The sequence below is a fragment of the Schistocerca americana genome, chromosome 6 (assembly GCF_021461395.2).
Source record: "Schistocerca americana isolate TAMUIC-IGC-003095 chromosome 6, iqSchAmer2.1, whole genome shotgun sequence".
In the NCBI taxonomy this organism is placed as follows: Eukaryota; Metazoa; Arthropoda; class Insecta; order Orthoptera; family Acrididae; genus Schistocerca; species Schistocerca americana.
Window position 1 is genome coordinate 271,462,675 of NC_060124.1, and position 25,346 is coordinate 271,488,020.

General features: G+C 44.5%; 1 protein-coding gene across 1 annotated transcript in view; it reads left to right on the forward strand.

The window, feature by feature from the left end:
* The window catches only part of LOC124619573 (protein dachsous-like), a 601,949-nt gene extending 580,936 nt beyond the window's left edge, over positions 1–21,013 (forward strand). The window contains exon 3 of the mRNA XM_047146064.1: positions 20,581–21,013. Within this exon, the coding sequence (XP_047002020.1) occupies positions 20,581–20,592 (12 nt within the window). The 3' untranslated portion in view covers positions 20,593–21,013. The remainder of the gene's footprint in view (positions 1–20,580) is intronic.
* The last annotated feature ends 4,333 nt before the right edge of the window (positions 21,014–25,346 follow it).

Below are 25,346 nucleotides of genomic sequence, written 5' to 3' on the forward strand. Positions count from 1 at the left end.
TGGCTCTGAGCACTATGGGACTTAACATCTATGGTCATCAGTCCCCTAGAACTTAGAACTACTTAAACCTAACTAACCTAAGGACATCACACAACACCCAGTCATCACGAGGCTCCTTCTCTTTCCTAGCTCGGTTTGACATAGCATTCTCTGCCCCTGTGGGGATTCGCATTGTTCTAAGGCTACCGTGAAGGTCTGCCATGGGAAACAGCATGAGGAGAAGCAGTACTTGTCTTAGCACTCTGCGCTTTTTTTTTATCGTTGATGTGGCCTCGCGACCCTACATAGGGCACACTTGGTTTCGATCTTATAAGGCTTCACAAAAACCTTACATCAATTCAGGCACAGTCAGGATCCAGAGGAGGTAGAAGAGTTTGTCCCCTTTTTTTCCCCGAAGAGCCTAGGTATGGCATTTCCAGGTTGCGCGCTTGTCGAGTGTGACCTCTTAGTATTTCTCTGGTTTCTCCAAGGTACACTTTGCCATTGCAATCTGTAATATTTCTGGCTCTAGGAGCCAAAATATTCAATCCGAAGCTTATAACGTAGCTGAAAATGAATGTATTAGCTGATGTATGACGTAAGATGTGGAGCGAAATCACAAGAACTTAAGTCTGGAGAGTATGGTGGATGGTACAGTACTTCCCAGTCCCATCGACTGAACAGAGCAGCCAAAGCTTGCGTTGTATGCGCCCGCGCATTGTCGTGCAAAATGATGGGTGGGTTGCGCAGAAAGCGTCGCCGCTTCCTTCGCAAAGCTGGTCGCAGGTGATGGTGGCTTTGATTTGATTCCGAGGATGAAGGAACCACTTCCTGGCATTCGCTTCAGAACTATTCGAGAGATTCGACAGGCAGTAGACCGCTCCATTCGCACCATCAACAGAACAGGCTCTGCTAACGGTATACTACGCCTTCCACATTGCTGGCAACGGGTTCTACACAACGCTGGTGACTACTTTTAAGGGCAGTAACAGGTGCAAACATGTAATTTATTGTGAATAGAGTTTGTAGCACAGAAGTAAAAAATTTAAACGTCATGCTTGATGCGGTATTTTTTTACGTTTGTCAATGTTTATGACGTCACCCGCCAGTTTAGTCGAGAGCGCTGACGCGCTGCTTCCTGGACTCGGGTAGGCGCGCCGGCCCCGGATCGAATCCACCCGGCCGCTTAACGATGGAGGCCGGTATGCCGGCCAGCCTGGATGTGTTTTTTAGGCGGTTTTCCGCATCCTGCTAGGTGAATACCGGGCTGGTCCCCACGTTTCGCCTCAGTTACACGGCTCGCAGACATCTACACACATTTGCACTATTCCATGGGTTACACTAGACGCATACAGTAGGGGTACACTAATTCCGTCCCGGGGGGTACGGGGTGGCGGCAGGAAGGGCATCCAGCCACCCGTTAAATTAACTTTGCCAACTATGAATAGCCGTGCCAAACCTGCGTCGTTGTGGGAAAAGACACAAGCCAAAGAAAGAAAGAATGAATGTTTATGACGTCATTTCTCCGGAATATGATAAGTATGTTGTTCTTACCCTCACAGCGATTGTTGTCTGACAGTAGGGGATATGTGTACCAAGTTTGGTTGAAATCAGTCCAGTGGTTTAGGAGGAAATGTGAAACACACACACACACACACACACACACACACACACACACACCACATACATAAATATGTACACACATTTTTATTTATTTATTTATTTATTGTCCAGCCTCCGATCGGTCACGGAGTGGTAACGACAGCGAAAAATTGAATATGTTTAATTGCAAATTTTATCTACGTCTTGCAGCTACTTCGCTATACCAGACTTAGATGTTTGTCATAGCGTGGTGCCAAATTTCCAGTACCCTCATCATAAAAGGCAATCGCCTGTGCTTTCCGCTAATTCTCTATGCTGGTCTGCAGCTCGTTGTCTGTGTCAAAGTGCTGTCCTCATAGCCAGCAGTTCATGTGAGCGGAGAGGTGAAAATCAGAGGCAGCCAAGTCCGGGCTCTGTGGTAGGTGCTCAAACACTTCTCATCGGAAACGCCTGACGGACGTCTTCATGCCACCGCCGGCTGGTGTGGCCGAGCGGTTCTAGGCGCTTCAGTCTGGAACCACGCGACCGCTACGGTCGCAGGTTCGAATCCTGCCTTGGGTATGGATGTGTGTGATATCCTTAGGTTAGTTAGGTTTAAGTAGTTCTAAGTTCTAGGGGACTGATGACCTCAGCTGTTAAGTCCCATAGTGCTCAGAGCCATTTTCTTCATGCCACCTGCAGTATACGGCCGACAATTGTCATGAGGAAGGAAAGGCATGAGAGTTACGTTATGTTGTCTGCATGAAATCGTGCGAAAACCCACAGAAAGGCTCACACTTAGCGGGAGGTACTATATTTTAGACGTGTTTACGTGCTCACTGTGCGGCGCTGAGAACTGAAAAGTGCGAAGTGACGCGGTACAGGGGACCGACCGCGCAACACATCTGCGCTAAAGTTCAACAGGTTTTCACTGAGGTTTTAATTTCGGGACCGATCGGAGGTTGAGAAAAAAATAGCACTCTCACTTAGGGCGTTGTAGGTATGTCTGATGTGTACAAGTTTTTTAGAGGAGCTGAGACCGAATCCTGGTGCAAACTGGGCAGAACTGGGCCAGCGGCTTACACAAAAATAGCAGATCTATCAACATAATAAGAAGGGTATATCTAACTACAGCAGCGTCCGCGATGGCCAAAGCACGTTTCACATGGAGTTTTCTAGGCAGTCTTACAAGTTGATAGACACGGCAATGCCCTAATCTTCAGTTTATTGTTTCGGCTATGCTCGTATTCATCGTGAATGGAAAACTGATTTTCGGAACGTTCATTTTCTATTTTTTTTCCCGTGAGGCTTCCCACCCGTGAGCGTGGAAATACTGGATTGTTTGTGCACTCTACGCTCAGTACCGTAGGTGAAGGTCTGATTGCTTGCACATCGTGTCGAGCGAGCTGCATTTATTATTCCTACTCGCAAGTATTCGATTATACAACCGAATTGTTGTCAGTGATTACAGCGTACCATTCCACGTTCACAAAAGTTTTCCTCTCGAGTTCGACGGCATTTATTTTTTCCCCCCCGAAGCGTTAGTTATGGCGTATGAACATGTGCGCTGGACTGCCGCGTCCATTGTAATTAAGCGGTTGTCTGTGAGTGTAGTTTCCGTGCGCGGGGCACGTAAAACGGACGTAACGGCGGCGTGTCCTCCGTGTGTCCCGCTTTATTGCATTATAACTCGCGAAATGCTGGCTAATTAGCCGCAGCCTCACCCACGCCGCTCTTTAACGCTGCCAATTTCGCCGGCCGAGTGCCGGTAATCATTACCGTGGTCACACCGCGCCGTACTAAAGTTCTCCTTAATGGAGCCGAAGACTGTCCCGGCCCTCTGCTCCGAGTTCTTTTCCATGACAAGCGTGAAACTCGTGCAGACCCTTACAGAAATGCTCTCTTTCTGGATGCCGAGATCCGCACTATTCCGTGTTGTTCTGAACCGTGAGAACAAGAGAAACGGCCAGTTTGAAAGATAATGTCTCCACAGGCTCATTTTGCCTCGTTTTCTGGCCTCTGGTATCTGACGAATTCGCATCTGGTTTCATTTCCTGTCTACATGACCTCGCGTAGCAGTATGTTGGAGTACATATTAAAGCAATCACCTTTTTATGCAAAGGACGAAGAAAATACCAGAATCGCATTTGACTGCATCAAGCTCTCGTCTTTTGACGTAGCATACGAGACTCAGAGTGCTCTAAATGAGCTAGGGAAGTCAGAAATTGTTCGGCCCCTAAATCTGCTAGCTATTGGTGAATTTTCTTACTTGCTATTAGATCATAGCTACTTTCTATTTTATGAGCAGACTTCGTAGTTTGAGTTATGCACTACACAACGCTACACAGCACTGTAGTACACTAAAATATAGCGGTTAGAAGAAAACTGTTATTTTGCTCATTTGTTTGCTATTTTTAGCCTGTAAGGGAGGAATCATAAGACGTTTGCTAATCTAGCAGGTTTGTTTTATTCCTGTTATGAAGCTATAGAGAACTGAGACTGAAACTACTGTCAAGGCCTCAGTAAGTCCTTCCCGAGAATCATCTCACTGCTTCCAGAAGAACCTTCTGGCTGAATCTTCTGTCTTCGTGCGTCTCGTTGTCATGTTCGATGGCTTGTCTCACTTCTCTCTCCTTTCGGCCAAAGAGCTTGCAGTTCGCAGTCTGATAATCTTCCCATGAGCATGTTCAGCTTGTTATAGATTCTCATTCGTTACTCTGCTGTAGACAATTTAATGCCAAAGACTTTCCTTTCATGAACTGTAACGTGTTACCTTTTGGTATACTTGGGAACGATCTGGTCCGTGGTTCTGATTCCTCCACATTCACTGTGATGCCTGTGCCCCCTTGGTGTATTTTTGGTAAATAAAGGGAATATAGCCTACGTCCAGTCAATTAGTTTATTGTTCCCTTGGTCGGTGAGAGGTATAACATTTTTTCTTGTCTGTTTGGTTGGAACTGGTTAGTTCTCCTCCTCGTTTTTAGACGTCTTAAACGAACTGAAAGAAGTCCCTGCTGCTGAGTGGTATTCCAATAGAGCTGAAAACCTCTTCGAGGCCAATCAGATCGAGAGGCAGTATTTTCACTGTGAAGGTTCCCAGGTTCGAAACCCAGCGTTGGCAGCCGATCGCCCCATTACGTCGCTGGGTTGCTCGCAGCTGAGTAATTCATTCGGCCCTATCTCCCGCGTAGCCTCCACGGTAAGTAATGTCAGTGTTTAATCGCTGAAAAGGCCACGGCCGCTACCCACGGTGTCGCTCCGTCACCTTGGTCGCATGGTAATGCGGCTGGTTCGTGCTGGCGCTGTTGGAACGGGGCCTGCGACAAGTGGTGTGTGTGTGTGTGAGTGAGAGAGTTGTCCTGTCCATTCAGAAGTGGCTGCCCGCTCGCCACATGGGAACGCTGGCCGCCTTGTTTCCATGATCAGGTGCCTCGCTACAACAGAAATGAGGACACCGGAAACCATGGCGAGGAGCGCGCTTCGCACTTGTTTCGGTCTCCGCGACACAGGCACGTTGTCTGACTTGTTCTCTTAGTGTGCCCAGCGAGGTATTACGCTTTAGTTACAAAAATTCGACAGAAGGTAGTCCGCATGATGTCGCATAATTCCGCTAGAGTACTGTTCGTCGACAAAATTGTATGGAATGAAAAACAGAAAGCAAAGTGGCGGAAAAAAGGAAACAAATCACAAAATTAGAGAACAGTAGTAACTACATACAGCGCTCTGTGCGTTTAGCTATGTGGTAACACTGTGCCACTTTAGTTTGAATAATAGAAAATTTGGTATGTACGAGCATATTTGCAGATGTGTCAGAAGATTTGGTTGTGGTGCTATGAGAACTGTATCAACATATGCGTATTATATCAGCTATCCCCCAAGTGGCGAAATATGGCTCAGGAAACACCCCTCTCAAAGGGCAAGCTGAGATATTGTGATTCATTACGACGTATATAATCAGCAAGAAAACTCAGTCACACACTGTTTTGCAAATAAAATCATGTCACATGCGGGTATGTGATTTGTGTCGTTGTGTGCTAGAACAGTTCTTGCTGAGATTTCTTTCATGTTTCCTTCATAAAATACGGGACAAATAAGCACTACCGCAAAATTATGCAATAAAATCCAGATTACTGCTATGGTAGTTTAATTATGTTTTTATTGTGATGTATCACTTTCGGCTAGATTCCCATCTTCAGACCATCAACGAATGTTGTATAACTTTTTTGTTTTACTGGTGTAGGCTGAAGCAATGAACTAAAATTTGTACCAGCGTCTGGATTCACACTGTGAATGATTAATTTTTTATTTTATTATGACGTTAGTGAATCATATTTTCGGATATGCAGATCTGCTACTATATCATCAGTGGTCACTCTCACTCTTTATTGTATTATAACGTGGTGTACGTACACGACTCTTATCCTATAAGTTGTTTTGTGATTTGCGCCTGTTGTTTATGGTCCTTTCTTGTAATCTTTAAAACTTGGTGTTTTATCGTCAGATTTGACAGGTTGACAGTTGTGACAGTTGGACAAAGATGCTGTATGGTTACCTTTGCTGAATCGTGAGCCCAGGACGGGTTTCACACATTCTTCAACCACTTAAAGAATGATAATCACAACGCACAACGAATGGAGTTAGCAATGAACATTTTATACATATTACCTAAAGGTTTGGTTCAAATGGTTCAAATGGCTCGGAGCACTATGGGACTCAACTGCTGAGGTCATTAGTCCCCTAGAACTTAGAACTAGTTAAACCTAACTAACCTAAGGACATCACACACATCCATGCCCGAGGCAGGATTCGAACCTGCGACCGTAGCGGTCTCGCGATTCCAGACTGCAGCGCCAGAACCGCGCGGCCACTTCGGCCGGCCCTAAAGGTTTAACAATGAATGTACATAAAGAGATAGAAATATACATACGCACAATAAAATGGTCTGATGACATTTTAAATGAACAAACGGATTTAAAACATAAACATTTATACAAAGTTTTGTTAAATTCCTAACTAAAGGTAACAGACACATACAACCATGCATAGACACACCGAATACAAAGATCATACATAAAGCCGAAATGAAAACATGAACCTAGCAACTGAAACCTTATAGCATATTTGGCCAACTGTCAGTCCTGTCAATCACTCAAATCTGACAATAAAACGTCAAATTACAAAAAAAAAAAGAAAAAAATGGTTCAAATGACTCTAAGCACTAAGGGACTTAACATCTGAGGTCATCAGTCCCCTAGACTTAGAACTACTTAAACCTTACTAAGCTAAGGACATCACACACATCGATGTCCGAGGCAGGATTCGAACCTGCGATCGTAGCAGCAGCGTCAAATTAAAAAAAAATAAAAGACTATAAACACAGAAAGTACCACAATCAACAGGAGCAAACCACAAAACAGCTTATAGCATGAGAGTCCTAAACCCACATCACGTTGTAACACAAGCCAAAATGGACCCATCATTATAAATATATAATTAAATTAATATAGCAGCAATCTGGATTTTATTACATCGTATCTTTAAGAGAGACCTTCTACGCTCTTGGCCCATTGGATCGTACGCTATCGAAAAAAATATAGGATCTGGCATTTCATGTTGAAATTGTTGGTGTTCTAGCGCTTTTTGGTCAGTGACATTGACAGTCTTATACTGAATGAATTGTCACCCTGTAATGGGACATAGTGGAAGTGGTTTATTAATCCGAAGCAGATGACATCAATGAAGTTAACTTCAGGCAAAAAATGAATCCTCATAACTTGATGGAATTTTTAATTTAAGTTTGAATTATTGTGTCCATAATAACATTTACGAAGACAGTTAAACAGTTATTTTCGCGGATCTTCTGATGTCACGATTATATCAGTTTAGTGATTATCAGAAATAACTGTCTGATTTCCTTCAGCCTGACTACGTTAGTGACGGTAATATTTAAAAGCCTTCAAAATACGTCAGCCCTTAGTGGGCTTTTGTCAGTAGGCACTGATTATCGCAACATCATCCGCGAAGTGAATTCATATTGAATTACGCAGTAAATTTCTGTTTTTCCCTTTATCATAAAAGCTGTGTGACTCAACGTTAACAGGTTCGGTCCGTAATTGATGCAGGATTTTTTTTCTGTCGTGTATCTTTCACGTCTGGCAATGACTTGATAATTTGAAAAATATAAAATTACACCGTGGTGTGGAGATCACGTTAAAGCACAGGTCCCTCCAAGTCAGTTCAGAAGTCGGAGGAAGGGTAGTGCATGCCACCAACAAGACCCTGCCTAGTAAGGCAGTGTGGTGTTCAACTTTAAGGTTGAGGAGAGTCTTAGTACCTTCTTAACATGAAAAGGTGCTGATGACTTACTGGAACTTGTCGTCTAACATGTCAGTTAATGCAAGTAAGGATGTCTTCCTTTAGAATAAAATCAAATTTTGGGTATCAGGCCGCGTCGTTGTAAAAAATTAAAACAACTAAAATACCGACGTTTCGACTGACTTTGGAGCTGTCCTCTTCAGAGCGACTAACAGCTGCCCTCATTTAGCGTTTATGTTTTTACGAAACACCGTGTGAACCGTATCAGGTTAATCCAAGAATATATTTGCAAGAGATTAATGACGAGTAGCACGTCCAGAAATTTGGTAATTTATGAGGCGTCAGTTGTAGCCGAAAGAGAAGAGCAAATGCTGCCCTCCGAATCCCTGGCGTAAACTACGAAGAGCAGCAATCACTCTCAGCAGTGGGCGACGTGCTACGTCAGCCGTCACTCGTTCACATATGGAGCAGCGGTCCTCATTTTCACGCGCCTCTCCTAAGATGCATCCCGCACGTTGTTTCTTCCACTGCTCCCATGTTCCCCAGTGGTGCGCAGGGCGTGAACCGGAGTTATACGAAGCGTTTGCAGCGGAGATTTATGACTTGTTACGGGCTGTCCAGCGGTCCGGGCCCGAAAAGACGCTTTCGCAAATGGAGCTGGAAATTATCTTGCACGAGAACGAAAGTTCGTAATTCACACGGGAGCAGTAACTGTGAAAATGAGACGGCCAACGTCCGTGGCTGCTACCTTTACTCGCTCTAAAACTAAATGGTTGTGCATCGTGTGATGGATACCGCGAAAGACTTGGCAGAGTACACCTCCAGCAAAAGCTCCTTGCCGATGTCTAGCGCTGCGTCGTCACGAGCTTCCAGAGCAATGAAAATGCCAGTAAATAAGCGCTCACTAAAGGTCGGTGCACAGAGCAAGGTTATAAAGATGGCTTAATGCAATTTCGCAGCAGTAAGAGGGTAGTATGTAGTAACGCTAGAGCTGCTTCGCAGATCGAAGCTAGCTGATTATGTAAAGATGCAAATGTTTGCTGCGCAGGAACGACGCTTGTTCAGTACTTCAGTTGTGGCACTGAAATAATGTTTTGCTTGTAGGTGACTGCTTTGATCTTCAACCGTGTCCCCTCTGTGTATCGAGCGCGTATAGTTTACTCGATGCGGGAGCACGTCGTGTGCAATATTGTAGTTATGATCCCGTATAAATGCAAGAAAAATAGATGATAAGTAGTTTAGTAGAAACTAAGTGCTGATTAACTCGAGAAATAGACAGAGGGCATTACAACCGAGTGTTGCTATAATCGTGTATACGGTTCTATTTACCTAAAATTTTTAAGGGTTTAGGCAGTTAAGAGCTCTAAACATTTTTATAGCGCGTACGTAGTGGGCGAGAGGTAAGCATCGCTGTAGCACATTACTTGCACAACTCGCATTTGCCACGATTCTCGTTACTTTTAGTGCGGCAGAGGAACGCAGCGCGCGTAACGACACTGTATATCGGAGTAACGACTGCTGCGGCCGGCGACGCCTGCCGAGGAATGCCGGCAGCGAACACGCGGGCGCTTCACACGGCGGCCGACCTCGGAAGATTGATAACGCCTCGCCGACTTGGCTGCACTTTACCAAATTCATCAGCATTAATTAAGGCAAAAGTTATGAGGGAATTAATGGAGTGGGTTTTTACACGCCGATACCAGCGTGCGCGATCTAATGACGATGCTGAGAGGATGATGAATTAAGGGAACACACACGTACAAAAAACGCTTCTCTCTCAGAACAATGATTGTCTCGTTTTATGTAATACTGCCCCATAGTGGAAGCTGACGTCACCCTCGCTTGTGTACGTGTACTCAGGTGTGTGGGAGAATGATCCCTAGATCACTGGTACGTAATGTGAGAGTTAATTCAGTTTTAACCCACGTTTTTCCGAGTGGTTATAATAAACAGACAGGTTGCCCACCTAAGCCCTTACTTAAATGTTTAATTTGGAATGAGAGTTTGTACAAAATCTAGTACAGAGTGCTGTGCTTCTTTCGGTCTTAATATTGTTTTGCCACACTTTAACTGTGACAGGAAGAAATCATAAAATGCGTAATAGAAGCTCATTTCCTATCTGCATCAATATCGCGGATACAAAAAGTCTTCTGCTTCCATGTAGGACCTCTCTAGTGATTAAAAAGTTACAGGCTTTAGTAGATTGAAAGTTTAATTCACATACAGATGCCAGTTCGATGGCCCAGTTAATAGAATTGTTCCCAAAAGGCGAGGATCCTTGTTCAAGACTAAATTTTAACCGGTCTAGCACTAAGTGCATCTTATACACTCCACTACAGGTTGAAAGGTGCAGTTCTGAATTGCTGTACAATCGAAAGACAACATTAGTGTTTTCTTGCGAACGAAATATTGAAAAACAATTCTATTAGTCATATATATTCAAATCAACACCTTACTCTACAGCAGACTTGAAAACCGAAACGTTTGCCTAGTACCCATCCGAATTTCTCCGTGATAATTCTCTTAGCAAGAGGTTTTGTAAGGAACTTACATACGATTAACCTTTATTGAACTACCAGCGTTTTTTCTATTTTTGTCAAATTATTACCTTCACGCTTATAATATCAGAGAAAGTGAAATAGCAAGTGGATAATTACAATCCTTAACAAATTGTCGCAATATATACAGCCGCTCTAGCTACTTGTAGTTTCAATATGAACAGTAGTAAGTGCGTCTGTGATCTATATTTTCTGTACGACCTGTTTTTATCGGATATGCCTTCAGCACTCAGCGAAGTTCGATTTCTATTAGGTGTATCCTATTACGTGTTTCCGAAGAAAACAAACGATATATCAGAGAAGACAAGAAGACTTTTCTGCCATTCCATATTCTTCTGAAACAAGTATGTACAAGCACTGCTGTTCTCTAACACGTTCATCAGTCTAGTGGTTCAATTAATATTCGTGAAGCAGTGGCATCTTTCTGATGACATCTGCCACATCTACATCTACATTTATACTCCGCAAGCCACCCAAAGGTGTGTGGCGGAGGGCACTTTAGGGTGCCACTGTCATTACCTCCCTTTTCTGTTCCAGTCGCGTATGGTTCGCGGGAAGAATGACTGTCTGAAAGCCTCCGTGCGCTCTCGAATCTCTCTAATTTTACATTCGTGATCTCCTCGGGAGGTATAAGTAGGGGGAAGCAATATATTCGATACCTCATCCAGAAACGCACCCTCTCGAAACCTGGCGAGCAAGCTACACCGCGATGCACAGCGCCTCTCTTGCAGAGTCTGCCACTTGAGTTTGCTAAACATCTCCGTAACGCTATCACGGTTACCAAATAACCCTGTGACGAAACGCGTCTCTTCACTGAGACAGTGTTTTAATGGAACTTAACACTGAGACTAGCGGATCATGCACTATTTTTTATGAAGATGATAGCTGCATAATTTCAAGAAATCATGTCAGAACAGCGCTACCATTGTGTCACAAGAGCAGAGCTTCAAGCTGAATTTTCAGTTTCCTTTTCATTTGTTGCCCGCTCTTCTGTTACTGTAGAGATGTTCAACGCTTCTGCTTGTCTGTCGATTACTTTACGGGCTCGCATGAAATCACCGCTATTTTCTCTTTTCCTGTACCTGTAGAGAAGTTCAGGAACTTGACTTTTCAGGATGGGTTGTCTTCCATGCACAACAACTGACTATTTTATTTTCAGCGATAAACTTCAAGAAACTCTCCTAGAGGATACTTATAATGTGTACAGGATGGTCAGGAACAGTCTGAAAATCTTGTAAGGGCATTGCAGGATAGGTTGTGATGAGAAATAATTGCTAAGAAAAAAATTTAATACGTTGCCGTTTCCGATTTAATTATCATTGAAGTTAGCCAATCAGGCTATTGCGCTCGCAAATTCAAGCGGATCGCCAAATACAGTTAGTGTCACTTGTTCTCACAGTGTAGATGATCGAGCACGAGACTGCTCTGTCTTTGGTTCTGGTTCGATTCTTACTGCCGTCCCATGTCTAATTTTTGTATTGCTCTCTTGTTTGGTTTGGCGATACCGCCTCTAGCTGGCCGCTTGAATTTGCGCGCGCACTTGCCTGGTTGGTAACTTGAATGCTAACTAACGCGGAAGCGGCGCACGCGACTTATCGAATTTTTTTTCTTAACAATCATTTCTCAGCACAACCTTGTAAGTAGGCTGTTTATGTTTTCTCATTGGCAACGTTACGTAGCGCTCTGTATGAAAATCACTGGCTGTGCTGTGTGCAGTCTGTGGCTAGTTTGCATTGTTGTCTGCCATTGTAGTGTTGGGCAGCTGGATGTGAACAGCGCGTAGCGTTGCGCAGTTAGAGGTGAGCCGCCAGCAGTGGTGGATGTGGGGAGAGAAATGGCGGAGTTTTGAAATTTGTAAGACTGGATGTCATGAACTGCTATGTATATTATGATTTTTCAACACTATTAAGGTAAATACATTGTTTGTTCTCTATTAAAATCTTTCATTTGCTAACTATGCCTTTCAGTAGTTAGTGCCTTCCGTAGTTTGAATCTTCCAAGATTCCAGTGAGGTATCCTCGGCTAAGGGTCGACATATGAAACGTCCCCTTTGAACAATTATACATGACTGTGCTTAAACTGGCACACAATATTTTTAGCGCAACGCAATCTGACTTTCAATAGTCCGTACAAAAGAATGGCCCTGGCTAACATTAACCTATACCTTTCACAAATCACTTACCTCACAAAAATTGTCGTTACTCGAACTACTGCAATACAGCGAGCGCCACTACTGCCAGCTAAATAAAAGATTCAAACTACGGAAGCCACTAACTACTGAAAGGCATAGTTAGCAAATGAAAGATTTTAATAGAGAAAAAACAATGTATTTACCTTAATAGTGTTGAAAAATCATAATATAGATAGCAGTTCATGACATCCAGTCTTACAAATTTCAAAACTCCGCCAGTTCTCTCCCCACATCCACCACTGCTGGCGGCTCACCTCTAACTGCGCAACGCTACGCGCTGTTCACATCCAGCTGCCCAACACTACAATGGCAGACAACAATGCAAACTAGCCACAGACTGCACACAGCACAGCCAGTGATTTTCATACAGAGCGCTACGTAACGTTGCCAATAAGAAAACATAGACAGCCTACTTACAACCTACCCTGCAACACCCTTACAAGCCAGCTGCAGTAAGTAAGCAGAGGAATAGTTCTGACAAACGCCGCTGCGCACTGGCGTCTCCTTCCACCAGCAGAGGCGAGCTGCGCCCCCGTGCGCGCCAGCCGTCTGCGCAGACGCGAGTTGCAACGCACTGGGCGCGCCAGGTTGAGTCGCTACCGTCTTCCTTCCCGCGGCCAGCGGCAACCTTTGCTAATGCTTCGTGCTGTCACCGCTACCGAGAAAGAGTGCCTCGCGGCCTAGCTACGGCTTACGGCCAGAAAAGACCGAGGTATCTTGAACGTCTCCAGACATCACTTTGAATGCACATGTCACTGCGAGCACCGATATCGTAAGTGCTTTTATTTGTCCGAGTTAGTTAGGGAACAGAATTGAGATATTTCCACCGGGCGGAATTGTAAGGAGTCTACTGAGTCTGGCAAGCCGTCAAAGAGAATTCTCAGCAGTTGATGGTGTACTAGTCGACAGAACATGTTTGCAGCAATATGAGGCCGAAGTTTATCGTGGGGGCAGTGTTCTATAAAATATTAGCAGGGCTGACATTCGAGCATGTTTCGTTTATAGTTATATAAATAATCTCTGTAAGAAATAGACTACCTTTGACTCACGCACGTTGTTTTGTAGATTTTTTTCGTTGTAAAATGATGGTGTACCATAATGTCTACTGTACAGCTAAAGATCTATTACACGGTACATAAATACTACCATTGTTTGATTGCAGACTTGCGTAGTTTTCAATAGTGGAGTCAGGTTTTTTATACGCTGTACAGTACAAAAAACGTGATACAGGATGTAAAATGCGACACTTCGTTAGGTGACAAAATACAACTAAAAAAGAAAAAAAAAGAAAAGGAAAAAACTAATTAGAAGCACCTCAAAATGAGAATAAATTGTCTAAACATTTCATACCTATCAAAATAAAACCACATTGTTAAAACGACTGGGAAATAATACAATCAGATGAGGATGATTTTGGTTTCAGTGCGCTCAACCACACGGATATCGGCATCGCCTTTTCAGGATACGGACTAAGTGATTAGTGAGAATAAACTGTTTGGTTGTAAGCAGTCTCTTGGGACAAAGGCAGATGGACACATGTTAGAGATTTGAAGAATTTTCTGGCAGTGACAACAGTGAACTGATAGTAAAAATGTCACACTTACGTATGACTATAATATTATCTTTCTTTCTTTCTTCCCTAGCGTTTATCCTGTCTAGTACAGGGTCCACCATCTCAGGGTGTGGAAAATTTTATTGTTTTGAACTGTGTGACCAGATGTCCTTCCTGATGCCATAGGCGAAAGTAACATAAGAGAGGGAACTAGTGTATGCCGTCTGTCTGTGAATCATATAAACTTTGTTCTGTCGCTGTATTTTAAACGTTTGTGTATCGTATTATCTGAGGCGGAATTTCAGGACCAGCCTAGCATTCTTCTGAAGAATCGTGGTAACGCGCCTGAAAACAATGCACGCACTGTCAAGTGTACCATCCTATTGTCGTTAATCCATCACATGGATGCAATCTGGGTCTGACTCATTTACGTAACTGACAAGCTAGCGTGCTGCACGTTACACTGCACGAACAACATATCAACAAATACAGCTGATACCTGTGTGTGTGCGTGTGTGTGTGTGTGAGAGAGAGAGAGAGAGAGAGAGAGAGAGAGATCTCCTCTCAAACCCGTGGATTGATTCCAACCAATTTTTGCAGTGAAACTGCAGGTCTGAAATATCAACACTGTAGTGTTTATAACCTCCTAGCTCTAATAGAAGCAGAGATACTGGCAAAAACGTGTTTTTTTCGACGCCTGGTGTATAAGCTGCCCTGCATGACAGTCATGTTGTGAGGGAACAGTATCGGGCTGCCAAATAAACCTGCTTTGCAGGGTAGCCTACAAGACAGATGCGAGCAACTGTTTTTGGGCCCTGACATGTGGGGTGCCTCCATGACATGGAGTAGTAATGGGCTGCTTGTCGACCTGCTTTGCATGGTGGACTTTACATCAGAGGGAAATGAATGATTTTCAAGCCCCTGATGTGTAACCCGTGCTGCATGACATAAAATGAGAATTAGCTGAGGTTTCTCCAAAACCGTTATGTGATGGACCAAGTAAGTTATTGGAACATTTTACAATTTCTCGCCCTCTCTTTCTCGCCCTCTCTTTCACAAACACACACAACACACAGCATTACGTCACGGCTCGCGCTGCCTCTATCGAGCACACACTTGCGGCTTGACACCGTACCGACAGTCACCACGATGTTCCCAGCAGAGTGTGCAGCGGTGCCCAGCCTCTGCCTGCATCGCGGGTCTGCGGACAGGTTGCCGGGAGAAAGCCGGCGGCGTGCGCTGGCCGCCGTGTTCGCGGCCCGGCCCGGCCGGCCGGCTTTCTTTCCGCCCGCTCCGCTCGCTCTCCCACACGGGTTTCACTTTCTGCGCCGCGCCGCGCGGGCAAGTTTTATGGAAATGCGACTCAGCAGGTGGAGAGCGCGCCAGCTCGCGTGTTCCACACGGCCGGGCGCGAGTCGCGAGCCGGACCTGTGCCCTGCCCTGCCATGTCCTCGTATACCTGCCCGCCGCGCTCCTCATATTTATTGATTCTTGATTAAGGGCGAATTATGAATTGTCAATAGACACTCGTTCAAATAAATACGGGCTCCCGGCAACCGGCTCCCCCTTTTGCTGCCGCGGTCCCTGTTCCGCGGCGCGCCGGCCGTTCGCAGTCCTGATTTATGGCGACTAATGCCAGGTAATTGTGGGCAGGCGCGCGAGGTGGCCGCCGTCGCTAATGGCACATCTTAATCCTGCCGCCATTGTCGCAGATACCATCTGCCGGGCCGGCGGCGCGACACTGCTATGAATAATTAGCGGGCTTGCACGCGCTGCCCCACTGACACGGACGTCGACGGCGCGACAAATGCGCCGAGTGCCCTCCGCTCTGGCAGCACGCGCATCTGCCGTATTGCCGCCAGCCCATCTGCCTCTACAGATGAAAACTGCGCTTGAAGCACCGTTGAGCCACCCTTCACACTTTTCAGAGTTTTAATTACAGAAAAATGTCATTATTTTTCTTCTTTCCTTTATCGTTCAGCGCGCGGGTCATGCATACTCTTAATGATATATGTCACCACCGACTTTGCTTCTTGCGGGTACCCTGTGGACCGATTTCTGGTGCGTGGTTGACCCAGCAATCACTCAGTTCCTTAACCCCGCTCCTCTCCTGCTTCACGGCGTCTCTCTGTATCCCGGTATGAAACTTTCTGTGTATGGCGTGTTTATTCAAAATTGGAACCTTACCTCTCACTGGAGAACTTCCGGTAGATTACGACACACCACCTAGCTCAATTCTGACTGCACTTCCGCAGTACTTGCGACACTGTGCCGCACGAACATTTCATGTCGTGAAAATTCAAGAGCAGTATAAACTCCACTGCAACTTGAAACATTCGGTCTCGAAACGGTAAGTAGACTATAGCTAATTCATTCTCCGCGGTATCTGTTCTCCCAAGAATTTTAATTCGGTAATTTGAGAAATTTGGGAACTAGAAGATAGTTAATGGCATACTGAGGTCTAGAGCCGAATCGTTCGTATTGTCCCGCCAGCTCAGTAAGTTTGAAAATCTAGTCTGTGCATTCGAAACCCCGCCAGTCAAGAAGTTTCAGAACAGTGTATGCTCCGCAAAAAGTGAAAGCTTACTACCAACTGCGTCCTGCCATATAGTGCCTTCTCTCGGTCTTTTACAATTTTTTTCTCACTTGACACTTTCAATATACGTGTCGACTTTCCACTGTCTTTTTGAACAACACTGCCAACTGTGGTGTGATGTTCCCATTTATACAGCCTGTATTATATTCAGTTGGCTTGCGGCGTATTTGGCGTTGAATTTATTGTATCCTCATCTGACAGCGGGGAAGATGCACAAATGATAGATGTGTCAGCGGGTGAGGACCAATATGACCAGCACAGAGAGTGTCTCTGCAGGAGAGTATCTCTGAACCTGTGACGCTGACCGCTCTGGGCAGACACTGTGACGTCAAGCGTCCTCTAAGTCCGCCACGGTCTACACCAGACAGACAGCTCCGCTTCATGAATATGTTCGGGTCTCGCGCTCCTTACTGGCCCGGTGTTGACTACCTCGCTGTGTACTTGGATTTTATATTGGATCTTTCTTTGGACTACTCGTATTTTGCTGCTGACGGACTTTGTTGCCTTTAAGGAACGACTGGCCCACAACTTCTCCTGTTTAACTGCTCACCTCCATCTCTTGCTTATTACGAACTCTGAATGTAACCTTTTCATTGTCTGACTGATCTGTGGGCATTTACTGATTGTGTTCTTAAAACCGAGCACCTCTGTGCAGTACCCACGTTCTCTTCATCGTGGGTCTGAATCCGAGCACCGCTTCGCGGAACTCTCGTTCTGCGCCTGTAACGCACTGATTGTTTTTGTGTCGTTGTAGGATACAAAAGACTTTTGTTGTGTGGTTGACAGACTATACGTCTCTATGACACATTATAATCGATGAAGGCCCCCTTAATATATTTGACTGTACAAAAATAAGGAAAGAAAGTCTTAATCCCGGTCCTGAAAAATACATCTGTGAGCTGCTGTACCGCAGAACTAATTTGCATTTCTTCCGCTGCCTTTCTGTGCGACATGTTACAGAGAATAGAACACACAGTACAAATATCATTTCAATGCTTTCTATCTCCGTACTCGGGTGAAAGGTTGTGAGTATTCTTCTGAATGTTCCAAAGCCCCCGTCTTTATATTAATATGATTCATAAGTGGGATATAAATTGAACAAAGAAATGACTTACGTTCCTCACTGTGATACTACGGGTGACGACAGTCAGTGTCCGCTACCAGCTGTACTATCCAAAGCTTACGTCATTACTTCGCTCCGTTGCAGGACACGGTAACAGGGGTCGCCAGACAGCGCGAGGCGTTCCCATGCGAGATGTTGGAGCAGATGGGCGTCCTTTCCTGTTGGCTGTCGCCCATTCACAGGGCGTGAAGTCCTCAGCATGCCTTTGTGCCTTACTGGACTCCTAAGGCTGTCCAGTTTCCCACGGAACGCACTAGCTGAGAGAGAACCGCGGTTTTTGTAACAAAAGTCTTGTAGTAGCAGCTTCCGTAATTCCGGTACAGATGCACTGTACGATCATATTACGATATTGAAGCTGGACATATGAGACCCATATCACTCACAAATTATGTCCGCCTTTCAGTATGAACTCATTCTTGCAGACCACAGAAGTAATATTTGGGTAATTTTATCTCCGTCCTATTCTGCTCAGTTACTTTATGCCAAATCCGTACATTCCTGACAGCGTTTTACGTGTACAAGACACAACTATAGTACAATTGATTTGTAAGTATTAATATTTTAGAATGTTTGTTGTGAAATGCCCTTTTCCTGTCGCCGTAATTTATGTAAGTTAATCTTGGACCTGTCTAGATCTAAAATCAGCAAAAAAAGCTGAAGAACGAGGGTAGTATCATGTCTGAGTACTTGTCGTTCACAATTTTCTGAAGCTTTCTGCGCAACGGAAACGAGTCGATGCGACTGACTTCTCACAAGAGCAATATAGTGGCACAAGCGCTGTCGTTATTGTGCTTTTGTCGTGCACATATTGTGTCAGTCTTTTTTATATCAAATACGTTTTTTTTATTATACCAGTTCATTCCAACACCAATTTTTCCGTTTAGTAATAGCCATCTATTTGAATCGATGTGGCAACGATAGCCTGCATCATTTAAACTCGGAAGGGAGCTGACGTAAAAAAAACCTAGCAGAGCTATCGGTCAGTGCCAGTAAAATAATAAGCAGTATTTTCATAGCCTACGACGAGTACTTGTAACGTAAACTTCATTTTTGATACTCGTCTCTCCCAATACATCTTCAGCACGAAGAATTTTATTAAGTACTTTGTAATTTCTGAGGTGGAGGCAGAGGTTTGGACTTAATCTTCTTTAAGTAGTCAAGCGAGGAAAAATGTATACAGTTACCTGCATCTTGAAGGGGCGGGCATACACTGGAAATAATAGGCCTGTTGTTGCGGATTTGTTGCGCCATGCGATGAGACCTGGCGGAAACAGAGGGTACTTTTCACGGGTTAATTGTTCTTATATGACCTCGATTAAAACAAGCGCAGGTAAAGACGCTTTCAAGGCAGAGAGGGAAGGACACAACACGGAAAACTGCAGTCGGTAGAAGGTAGTTGCAGTGGTAGCTAACATCAGAAATATCAGAAAATTCCTGTTTTATGTCTTACATGGTCATGAAACAGAGGGCCGCTCCAACCTGCTCTCTCTCTCCTCTCTCTCTCTCTCTCTCTCTCTCTCTCTCTCTCTCTCTCTCTTTCTTCTCTCATTGCGCCGGTGAAGTTTAACTTTCACTTAGTGCAGTGAGAGCTGTTTGGTGACGCAGTAAACCGTAGCGCGGCAGTAAAATAACTTTAAATGCTCTGGATGCAAAAAGCAAAAAGCCGAGCACGAGGTCGCGGAGTGAAGTCTCCTGGAGAACAGCGATGGAGCTGCTCCAGCTGCCTGACGACAGCAGAGCTGCGAAACTCTCCTCCAGCGACTGGAAGCTCTGAGCACCAACAGGAACTCGTGTTGACATCCAGTAAGAGGCGGACAGCAGTGTTCCAGCAGAAGGGCATGGGAACTGCATACTCTGCAGGTTCCAGTTTAATGAGTTATTCTGTACATCGCTTCCCCGTTATAAGCACTTAAAAGGCCAAGATTGACGGCAGTGACTGAACAATTTGTATATGACTAAACAGAGTTTGAGTGTGGGGCCGGTGATGGTATAATTAGTACGAGCGAAACGATGGGATCGTAGCTGAGACGAAGATCTACTACTTAACAGTAACGGATTATGATTTGAAAACGGGTGACTTGATTCCATTTTATGAACCTGAAAGTTTATTTCATCATCTTAGTGGTTTACTAGGTTTAGTCCAGTTGAGGACGGTATGCTTATGATTACCTCCAATCTGTTCACCATGCTGGATGTAGGGTATTTGTAGTTTAATGTCGAGTACGAACTGATTGATATATTTCGTATACACAAATCGTTATCACAGATGGAAGTGATAGTTGTATTAATTGACAGTTGCGTTGTTTCTTGGTAGAATGTTTAAAAGATTATGAATGAAAAAACCACAACTGTGGAGCAATGTTCTACAATTAATTATTTTTTATTTTTATAATAATTTTTGTAATAAATATTGAGGAACATTACACCAACTTCGTATGCTTTTTTTATTCATAAAGTGATGTTTTTATACCAGAAGCAATCTCTGGCACGAGCGAGGATCGGACTGCCACCTAGCCTCTGAGCCACGAAACCAAAGTAAGGCCCACCTATTTTTAAAAAGATCACTCGTTTTGGCACGCAGTTACACATTCGCAAAATGACACAATTACGTTGCTAATTTTTAGAATAAAATTTGTACGAAACATGAAAGATTGAGAATAATATGTCTATCCTTTCTGCTTACAGGTAAGGCGCTGATCAGAGCTGCGTGTTTTGTGAACAAGTGCCGTCGCCTGGTAAGTCTTTCTGCACCAACTGGCTAGTTCAAGACACGTCCCTCCATATGCACGTTGAAATCATGACTGTAAACTTACGTCCCTCTACTGCGCAGAACCCTGTACAGCACTATTGCGATTGACTGTGAATGCTTCCGTAACGAATTTTGAAAAATGTAGTACTCAGCAGGCCTCGAAACGTGGCACTGTCGATTCCCGTAGGACACTTAGTAACTACGCCGCTGTTCTCGGTACGCCAGAATGTATATGTGCCAATCAAACAAATTCCTCGTGTAGCTCACTTCAGTTTTTATGCGTCCAAGAGCAGCAGCACGTAAGCTAAATGTGCCAATGTTGTCCCCTAGGGCAGGTACGAACGTTGACACTGGGTATTGTTTTCTTTGTAGCAGGACAGCGTGTACAGTGAACGAACGCTATTATTTGTGTTTTTCCTTCCTTATATCAACTTCTCTATCTCAGAACTTTTATGTGGTGCTGGTGCATCCACTGCAATCGATGAAACGGCATTTCTGCAAAATGCAAGACATTTTACATTCGTACTGTATGCCTTTTCCGGGCATGTTTTTTTTTTTATTCGACCATTATATTATACGATCTTGATAACGTACAGCAAACCACTGTACATCGCCTTCTCACCACTCTCTCCCTCAGAACAGTCTTTATAGGCCATAATAGTGAACAGTCAGTCAAGATTACTGTACGTAGCCGGAATCGTCAAGAACAGCGAAGAGACCGCCAGTGACGTCTACCCGTCAAATACATTACGTGCTGTAATACTATCTGGTGCGATCTGGGTCTATGAAATGCATGGCGGTAGTTGTAGATTCAATAAGCTCTCCGCGTAACCGAGGTAATGCTAGGTTGCATCGCAAGGTTATCCTCACATAATCCTTCCCCAATACTAATTTCTCCTAAGAATTCTCGAACAATATTAGATGTGCTGATGTTTTTCATTCTGTATCCATATAAATTCTCCGCAAGCCACTGTACACTGTACTTCATACGAATAATATGGGTTTCACGCCAAATTACATTCGCATATTGAACGACGGAAAAATGAGTGTCCGCACTATCTCGTCATAAGTACACGAACACCCTTATGTAATACGGAATGGACCACTAGATGTCAAGAGAAGCAGACTTGTCGGTATAAAGGGGGGCACGGAGTATTGTGTTGTCAGTAGAGGAGGGCTAACAGTAGAATGGGTCTGCCAGGACAGCTCAGTGGCTTCGAAATAGACTAGTCATTGGATGTCACCTGAGTGCCAAGTCTACCAACCCTTCTAAAGCTTCCAGGCCTGCTGTTGGTGGCGTGATTGTCAAGTGTACACTACCACAGGTGAATCAACACCAGCCAGATCTCATACACTGGCGGACGGGGACCGCCGAGCATCGTGGAGTGTGGTTGTGAAAATCGCATGAAATCAGTGGGCGAAATCACTCATGAGTTCCAAAATGTTACGACGAGTCCAGCCGGCACAATGACTGCGCGTCTTGTTGTTGTGGTCTTCAGTCGAGAAAGTGGTTTGATGCAGCTCTCCCTGCTACTCTATTCTCTGCAAGCTTCTTCATCTCCCAGTACCTACTGCAACTTACATCTTTCTGAACCTGCTTGGTGTATTCATCTCTTGGTCTCCACGCTGCCGTCCAATACTAAATTGATGATCCCTTGATGCCTCACAACATGTCCTACTAACCGATCCCTTCTTCTAGTCACGTTGTGCCACAAATTTCTCCCCAATTCTATTCAATACCTCCTCATTAGTTATGCGATCTACCCATCTAACCTTCAGCATTCTTCTGTAGCTTCACATTTCGAAAACTTCTATTCTCTTCTTGTCCAAACTATTTATCGTCCATGTTTCACTTCCATACATGGCTACAAGCCATACAAATACTTTCAGAAACGACTTCATGACACTTAAATCTATGCTCGACGTTAACAAATTCCTCTTCTTCAGAAACGCTTTCCTTGCCATTGCCAGTCTACATTTTATATCCGTTTACACCGCGTCCCATGCTTCAGATTTTCGGCGCTAATGACTGTGCCCGCTGATCGGATACTATCGAGTCCTTTTTACGTAGCAATTCTCAAAAAGTAATAGATACAAGTGTAAATGCTTCCTTCCAGCGTCACATAAAGTGTGACTCGTGCTGAAGGCTTACCAAACATGAAAGGCGATGAAACTACAAAAATACTAAAACAATTTTTTTTGCAGATGACATTTAAACAGCACGTTAATAGGCCTTTCTTTCGACTGCAGAAGTCTGTCTCTCCGCCGCAGTACGTGGGATGGCAGTTTGAATTATCGCTAATATATGAGTCAATAAAAAGAGCAAATAAACGGCCGATTCGCAATGCGCAGGTGTCGGAAAGGGCGCAGCGTAATGCATTCGGCGTCCTTGAAGCAACGCACACTCGCGCCGCAGTGACGCACCTGTTTTCGCTCGCCGGCAGCGGCGCGGAGAAAGCGCGGCCGCCGCCGCCGCTTCCTGGTTGGCCCGCGTCCCTCGCGTGGGCGGGGGTCAGCTCCATTCACGTGCCGCGGCCGCTTTTCTGCTCCTCTTTTTTATGGCGGAAGTGCCGATCGGGGTTACGGGCACGCTAGAAGCCCGCCGCCGCTGACACCTGTGTGTGATACCTCCCTCCGATAAAAACGAGTTTGCAGTCGCGCCGCCGGCTGTAAAACGCATTGTGCGGCCGCAACCGTAAACCTGGCCGGCGTCATGACGGCGTTCCAGCCGCCAGCCACCGAGGCTCCAATCTGACCGCCTCGCCGCCCCACCGAGGGACGCAAGTATCTCTCACCGGGTCCCGCCTGTGCCTTCTTCCGCTTCTCCAAAGGATTACCTGCCTCAAAACTACCCCACCCGCGGGCGCTGCTTTTGAAAGCTCTCCACGCCTCTACACATTGTACTGGCATGCGCTGGCTTCACTACTACAGTCTTCGTCGCAGATAAAAAAAAAAACAGCACCCTGGACCCACCAGGCACGCTTCTGGAGACTGATTCTACACTGGACGAACAATATTGTCTTCCTTTTTCACCAATACATGTTTCAGTATTTCAGTACTGTGTCAACATCACTAGGTTTTCGTTATTGGCAAAATGTTTTAGTGGAGAGAAAACAAGACTGACTATAAATTACGGAAGGGATTTTTTTCCGAAATTCCATACGCAAACGAAGAGTGGGAAATAGCCAAATGGAGTACGAGATTGACCAGTGTGGTCTAGATTTGTAAAGAAAGATGTAATCGCTTGAAAGAAATCAGAGTAATTACCAGAAACCTTATTAGTGATATCAGGAAAATGGAAATATTTCTCCAACAGTTGCTGCTAGTCAGGTAAATCAAGTGTCAAAAAGTTCATTTCGTCAACCCGAGCCATTTTGCGCTTAAAAAGTTTTGTTGTTGTGATATAAAATAAAATATTTAAAAAAAGGTCAGATGTTTTGTAAAATTATTCGTTAAAAGTAATGAGTGAAATAGACTAAAGAAATGTTTGAAGCGCCTTTGAATGATTCACAGAATCATGTACAGTAAATGAAGTGCCGATTGCGAATTTAAAGTTCTTTTAAAGTTCACTGTTTAACTATGATCTTAGAATTTTTAGAGAGTAATAGAGGATAATTTGTTTGGTGGATTATGTAAACCGTGCATCTCGTTTGTCTTTCGTGTTTTGCAGTATCATTCAAAGGCGCGTCAAATGTTTCTCTAATCTATTTTATTTATTTCTTTTACATAAATCATTTCACAAAATATTTGTTCTTCGGTTCTCAAGGCGTTTGCTTAATAGCGCAACTGTTGTTCGTGTAGGTGTCCGTCATCTGCAGTAGAGCTGATATTTCGGTGCTATTTGTCATCTGTAGTTTTTGTGGTTTCCACGTTATCACGATTCCTTGACACTGTACTCACAAACACGCGCTGCATTATTGTTTACGAAAGAATTGTGTTTGTTCAAGGCAGAATCCTTCCCCAAAACACATTTCTTTGAAAGTAAACACAGATGCACAGGGGATTTTTGGTCCTAAAATGAATTTGTTTATTATGGGTGCGGGTTTCGGAGCATTATTGCTCCATTTTCAATCCAAACCATTCATCTGGCGTTGTATACGTACTCTGCAAACGCTGTTCTAGAACACTGCCTCATCGACAATCTGCAGAAAGCGTGCATCCGACAGCGTATAATGCAAGTGTTTTCGCTTTCGAAATCTTCTGGTGGCATCGGTTCATGACGACAGCAGGCCTGCACGGCTCCCTTTTCAAAAATTTTTGGCAATTCATTAATCCGTACAGTTCCGTACATTTCGGATTCGCCCTCCCGCTTCACTGTAACCCATGAAGTGCACACACGCGAAAATATGCCTTCACAGGACACAGTTTTGCACATCTCTTGCGCTGTTATTATTATTCCGATGGAAGGCGGGTGATGCGCTTGCGAATGGAAGCGAGATGATAACTTTAGAAACCTAAAATGCCTGTAGCATAAGATGGCAGCAGTCCTTAAACATAAATAAATGTTTTGCAAAGAGCGTAAATAGCTGAAAAGATCGGATATTATTTGACTAGGAGACCGGTTATTAGACTACGAGACCGGCTATCGTCCACTGAAATGAGCCACAACCCCAAATTCTACGGGTGTCTCTCCGCATTGACTTACACAGCACCCGCGGGTAAGTTTATTTTGCGAGGGCTATTTAGGAAGTAAGCTCTGATC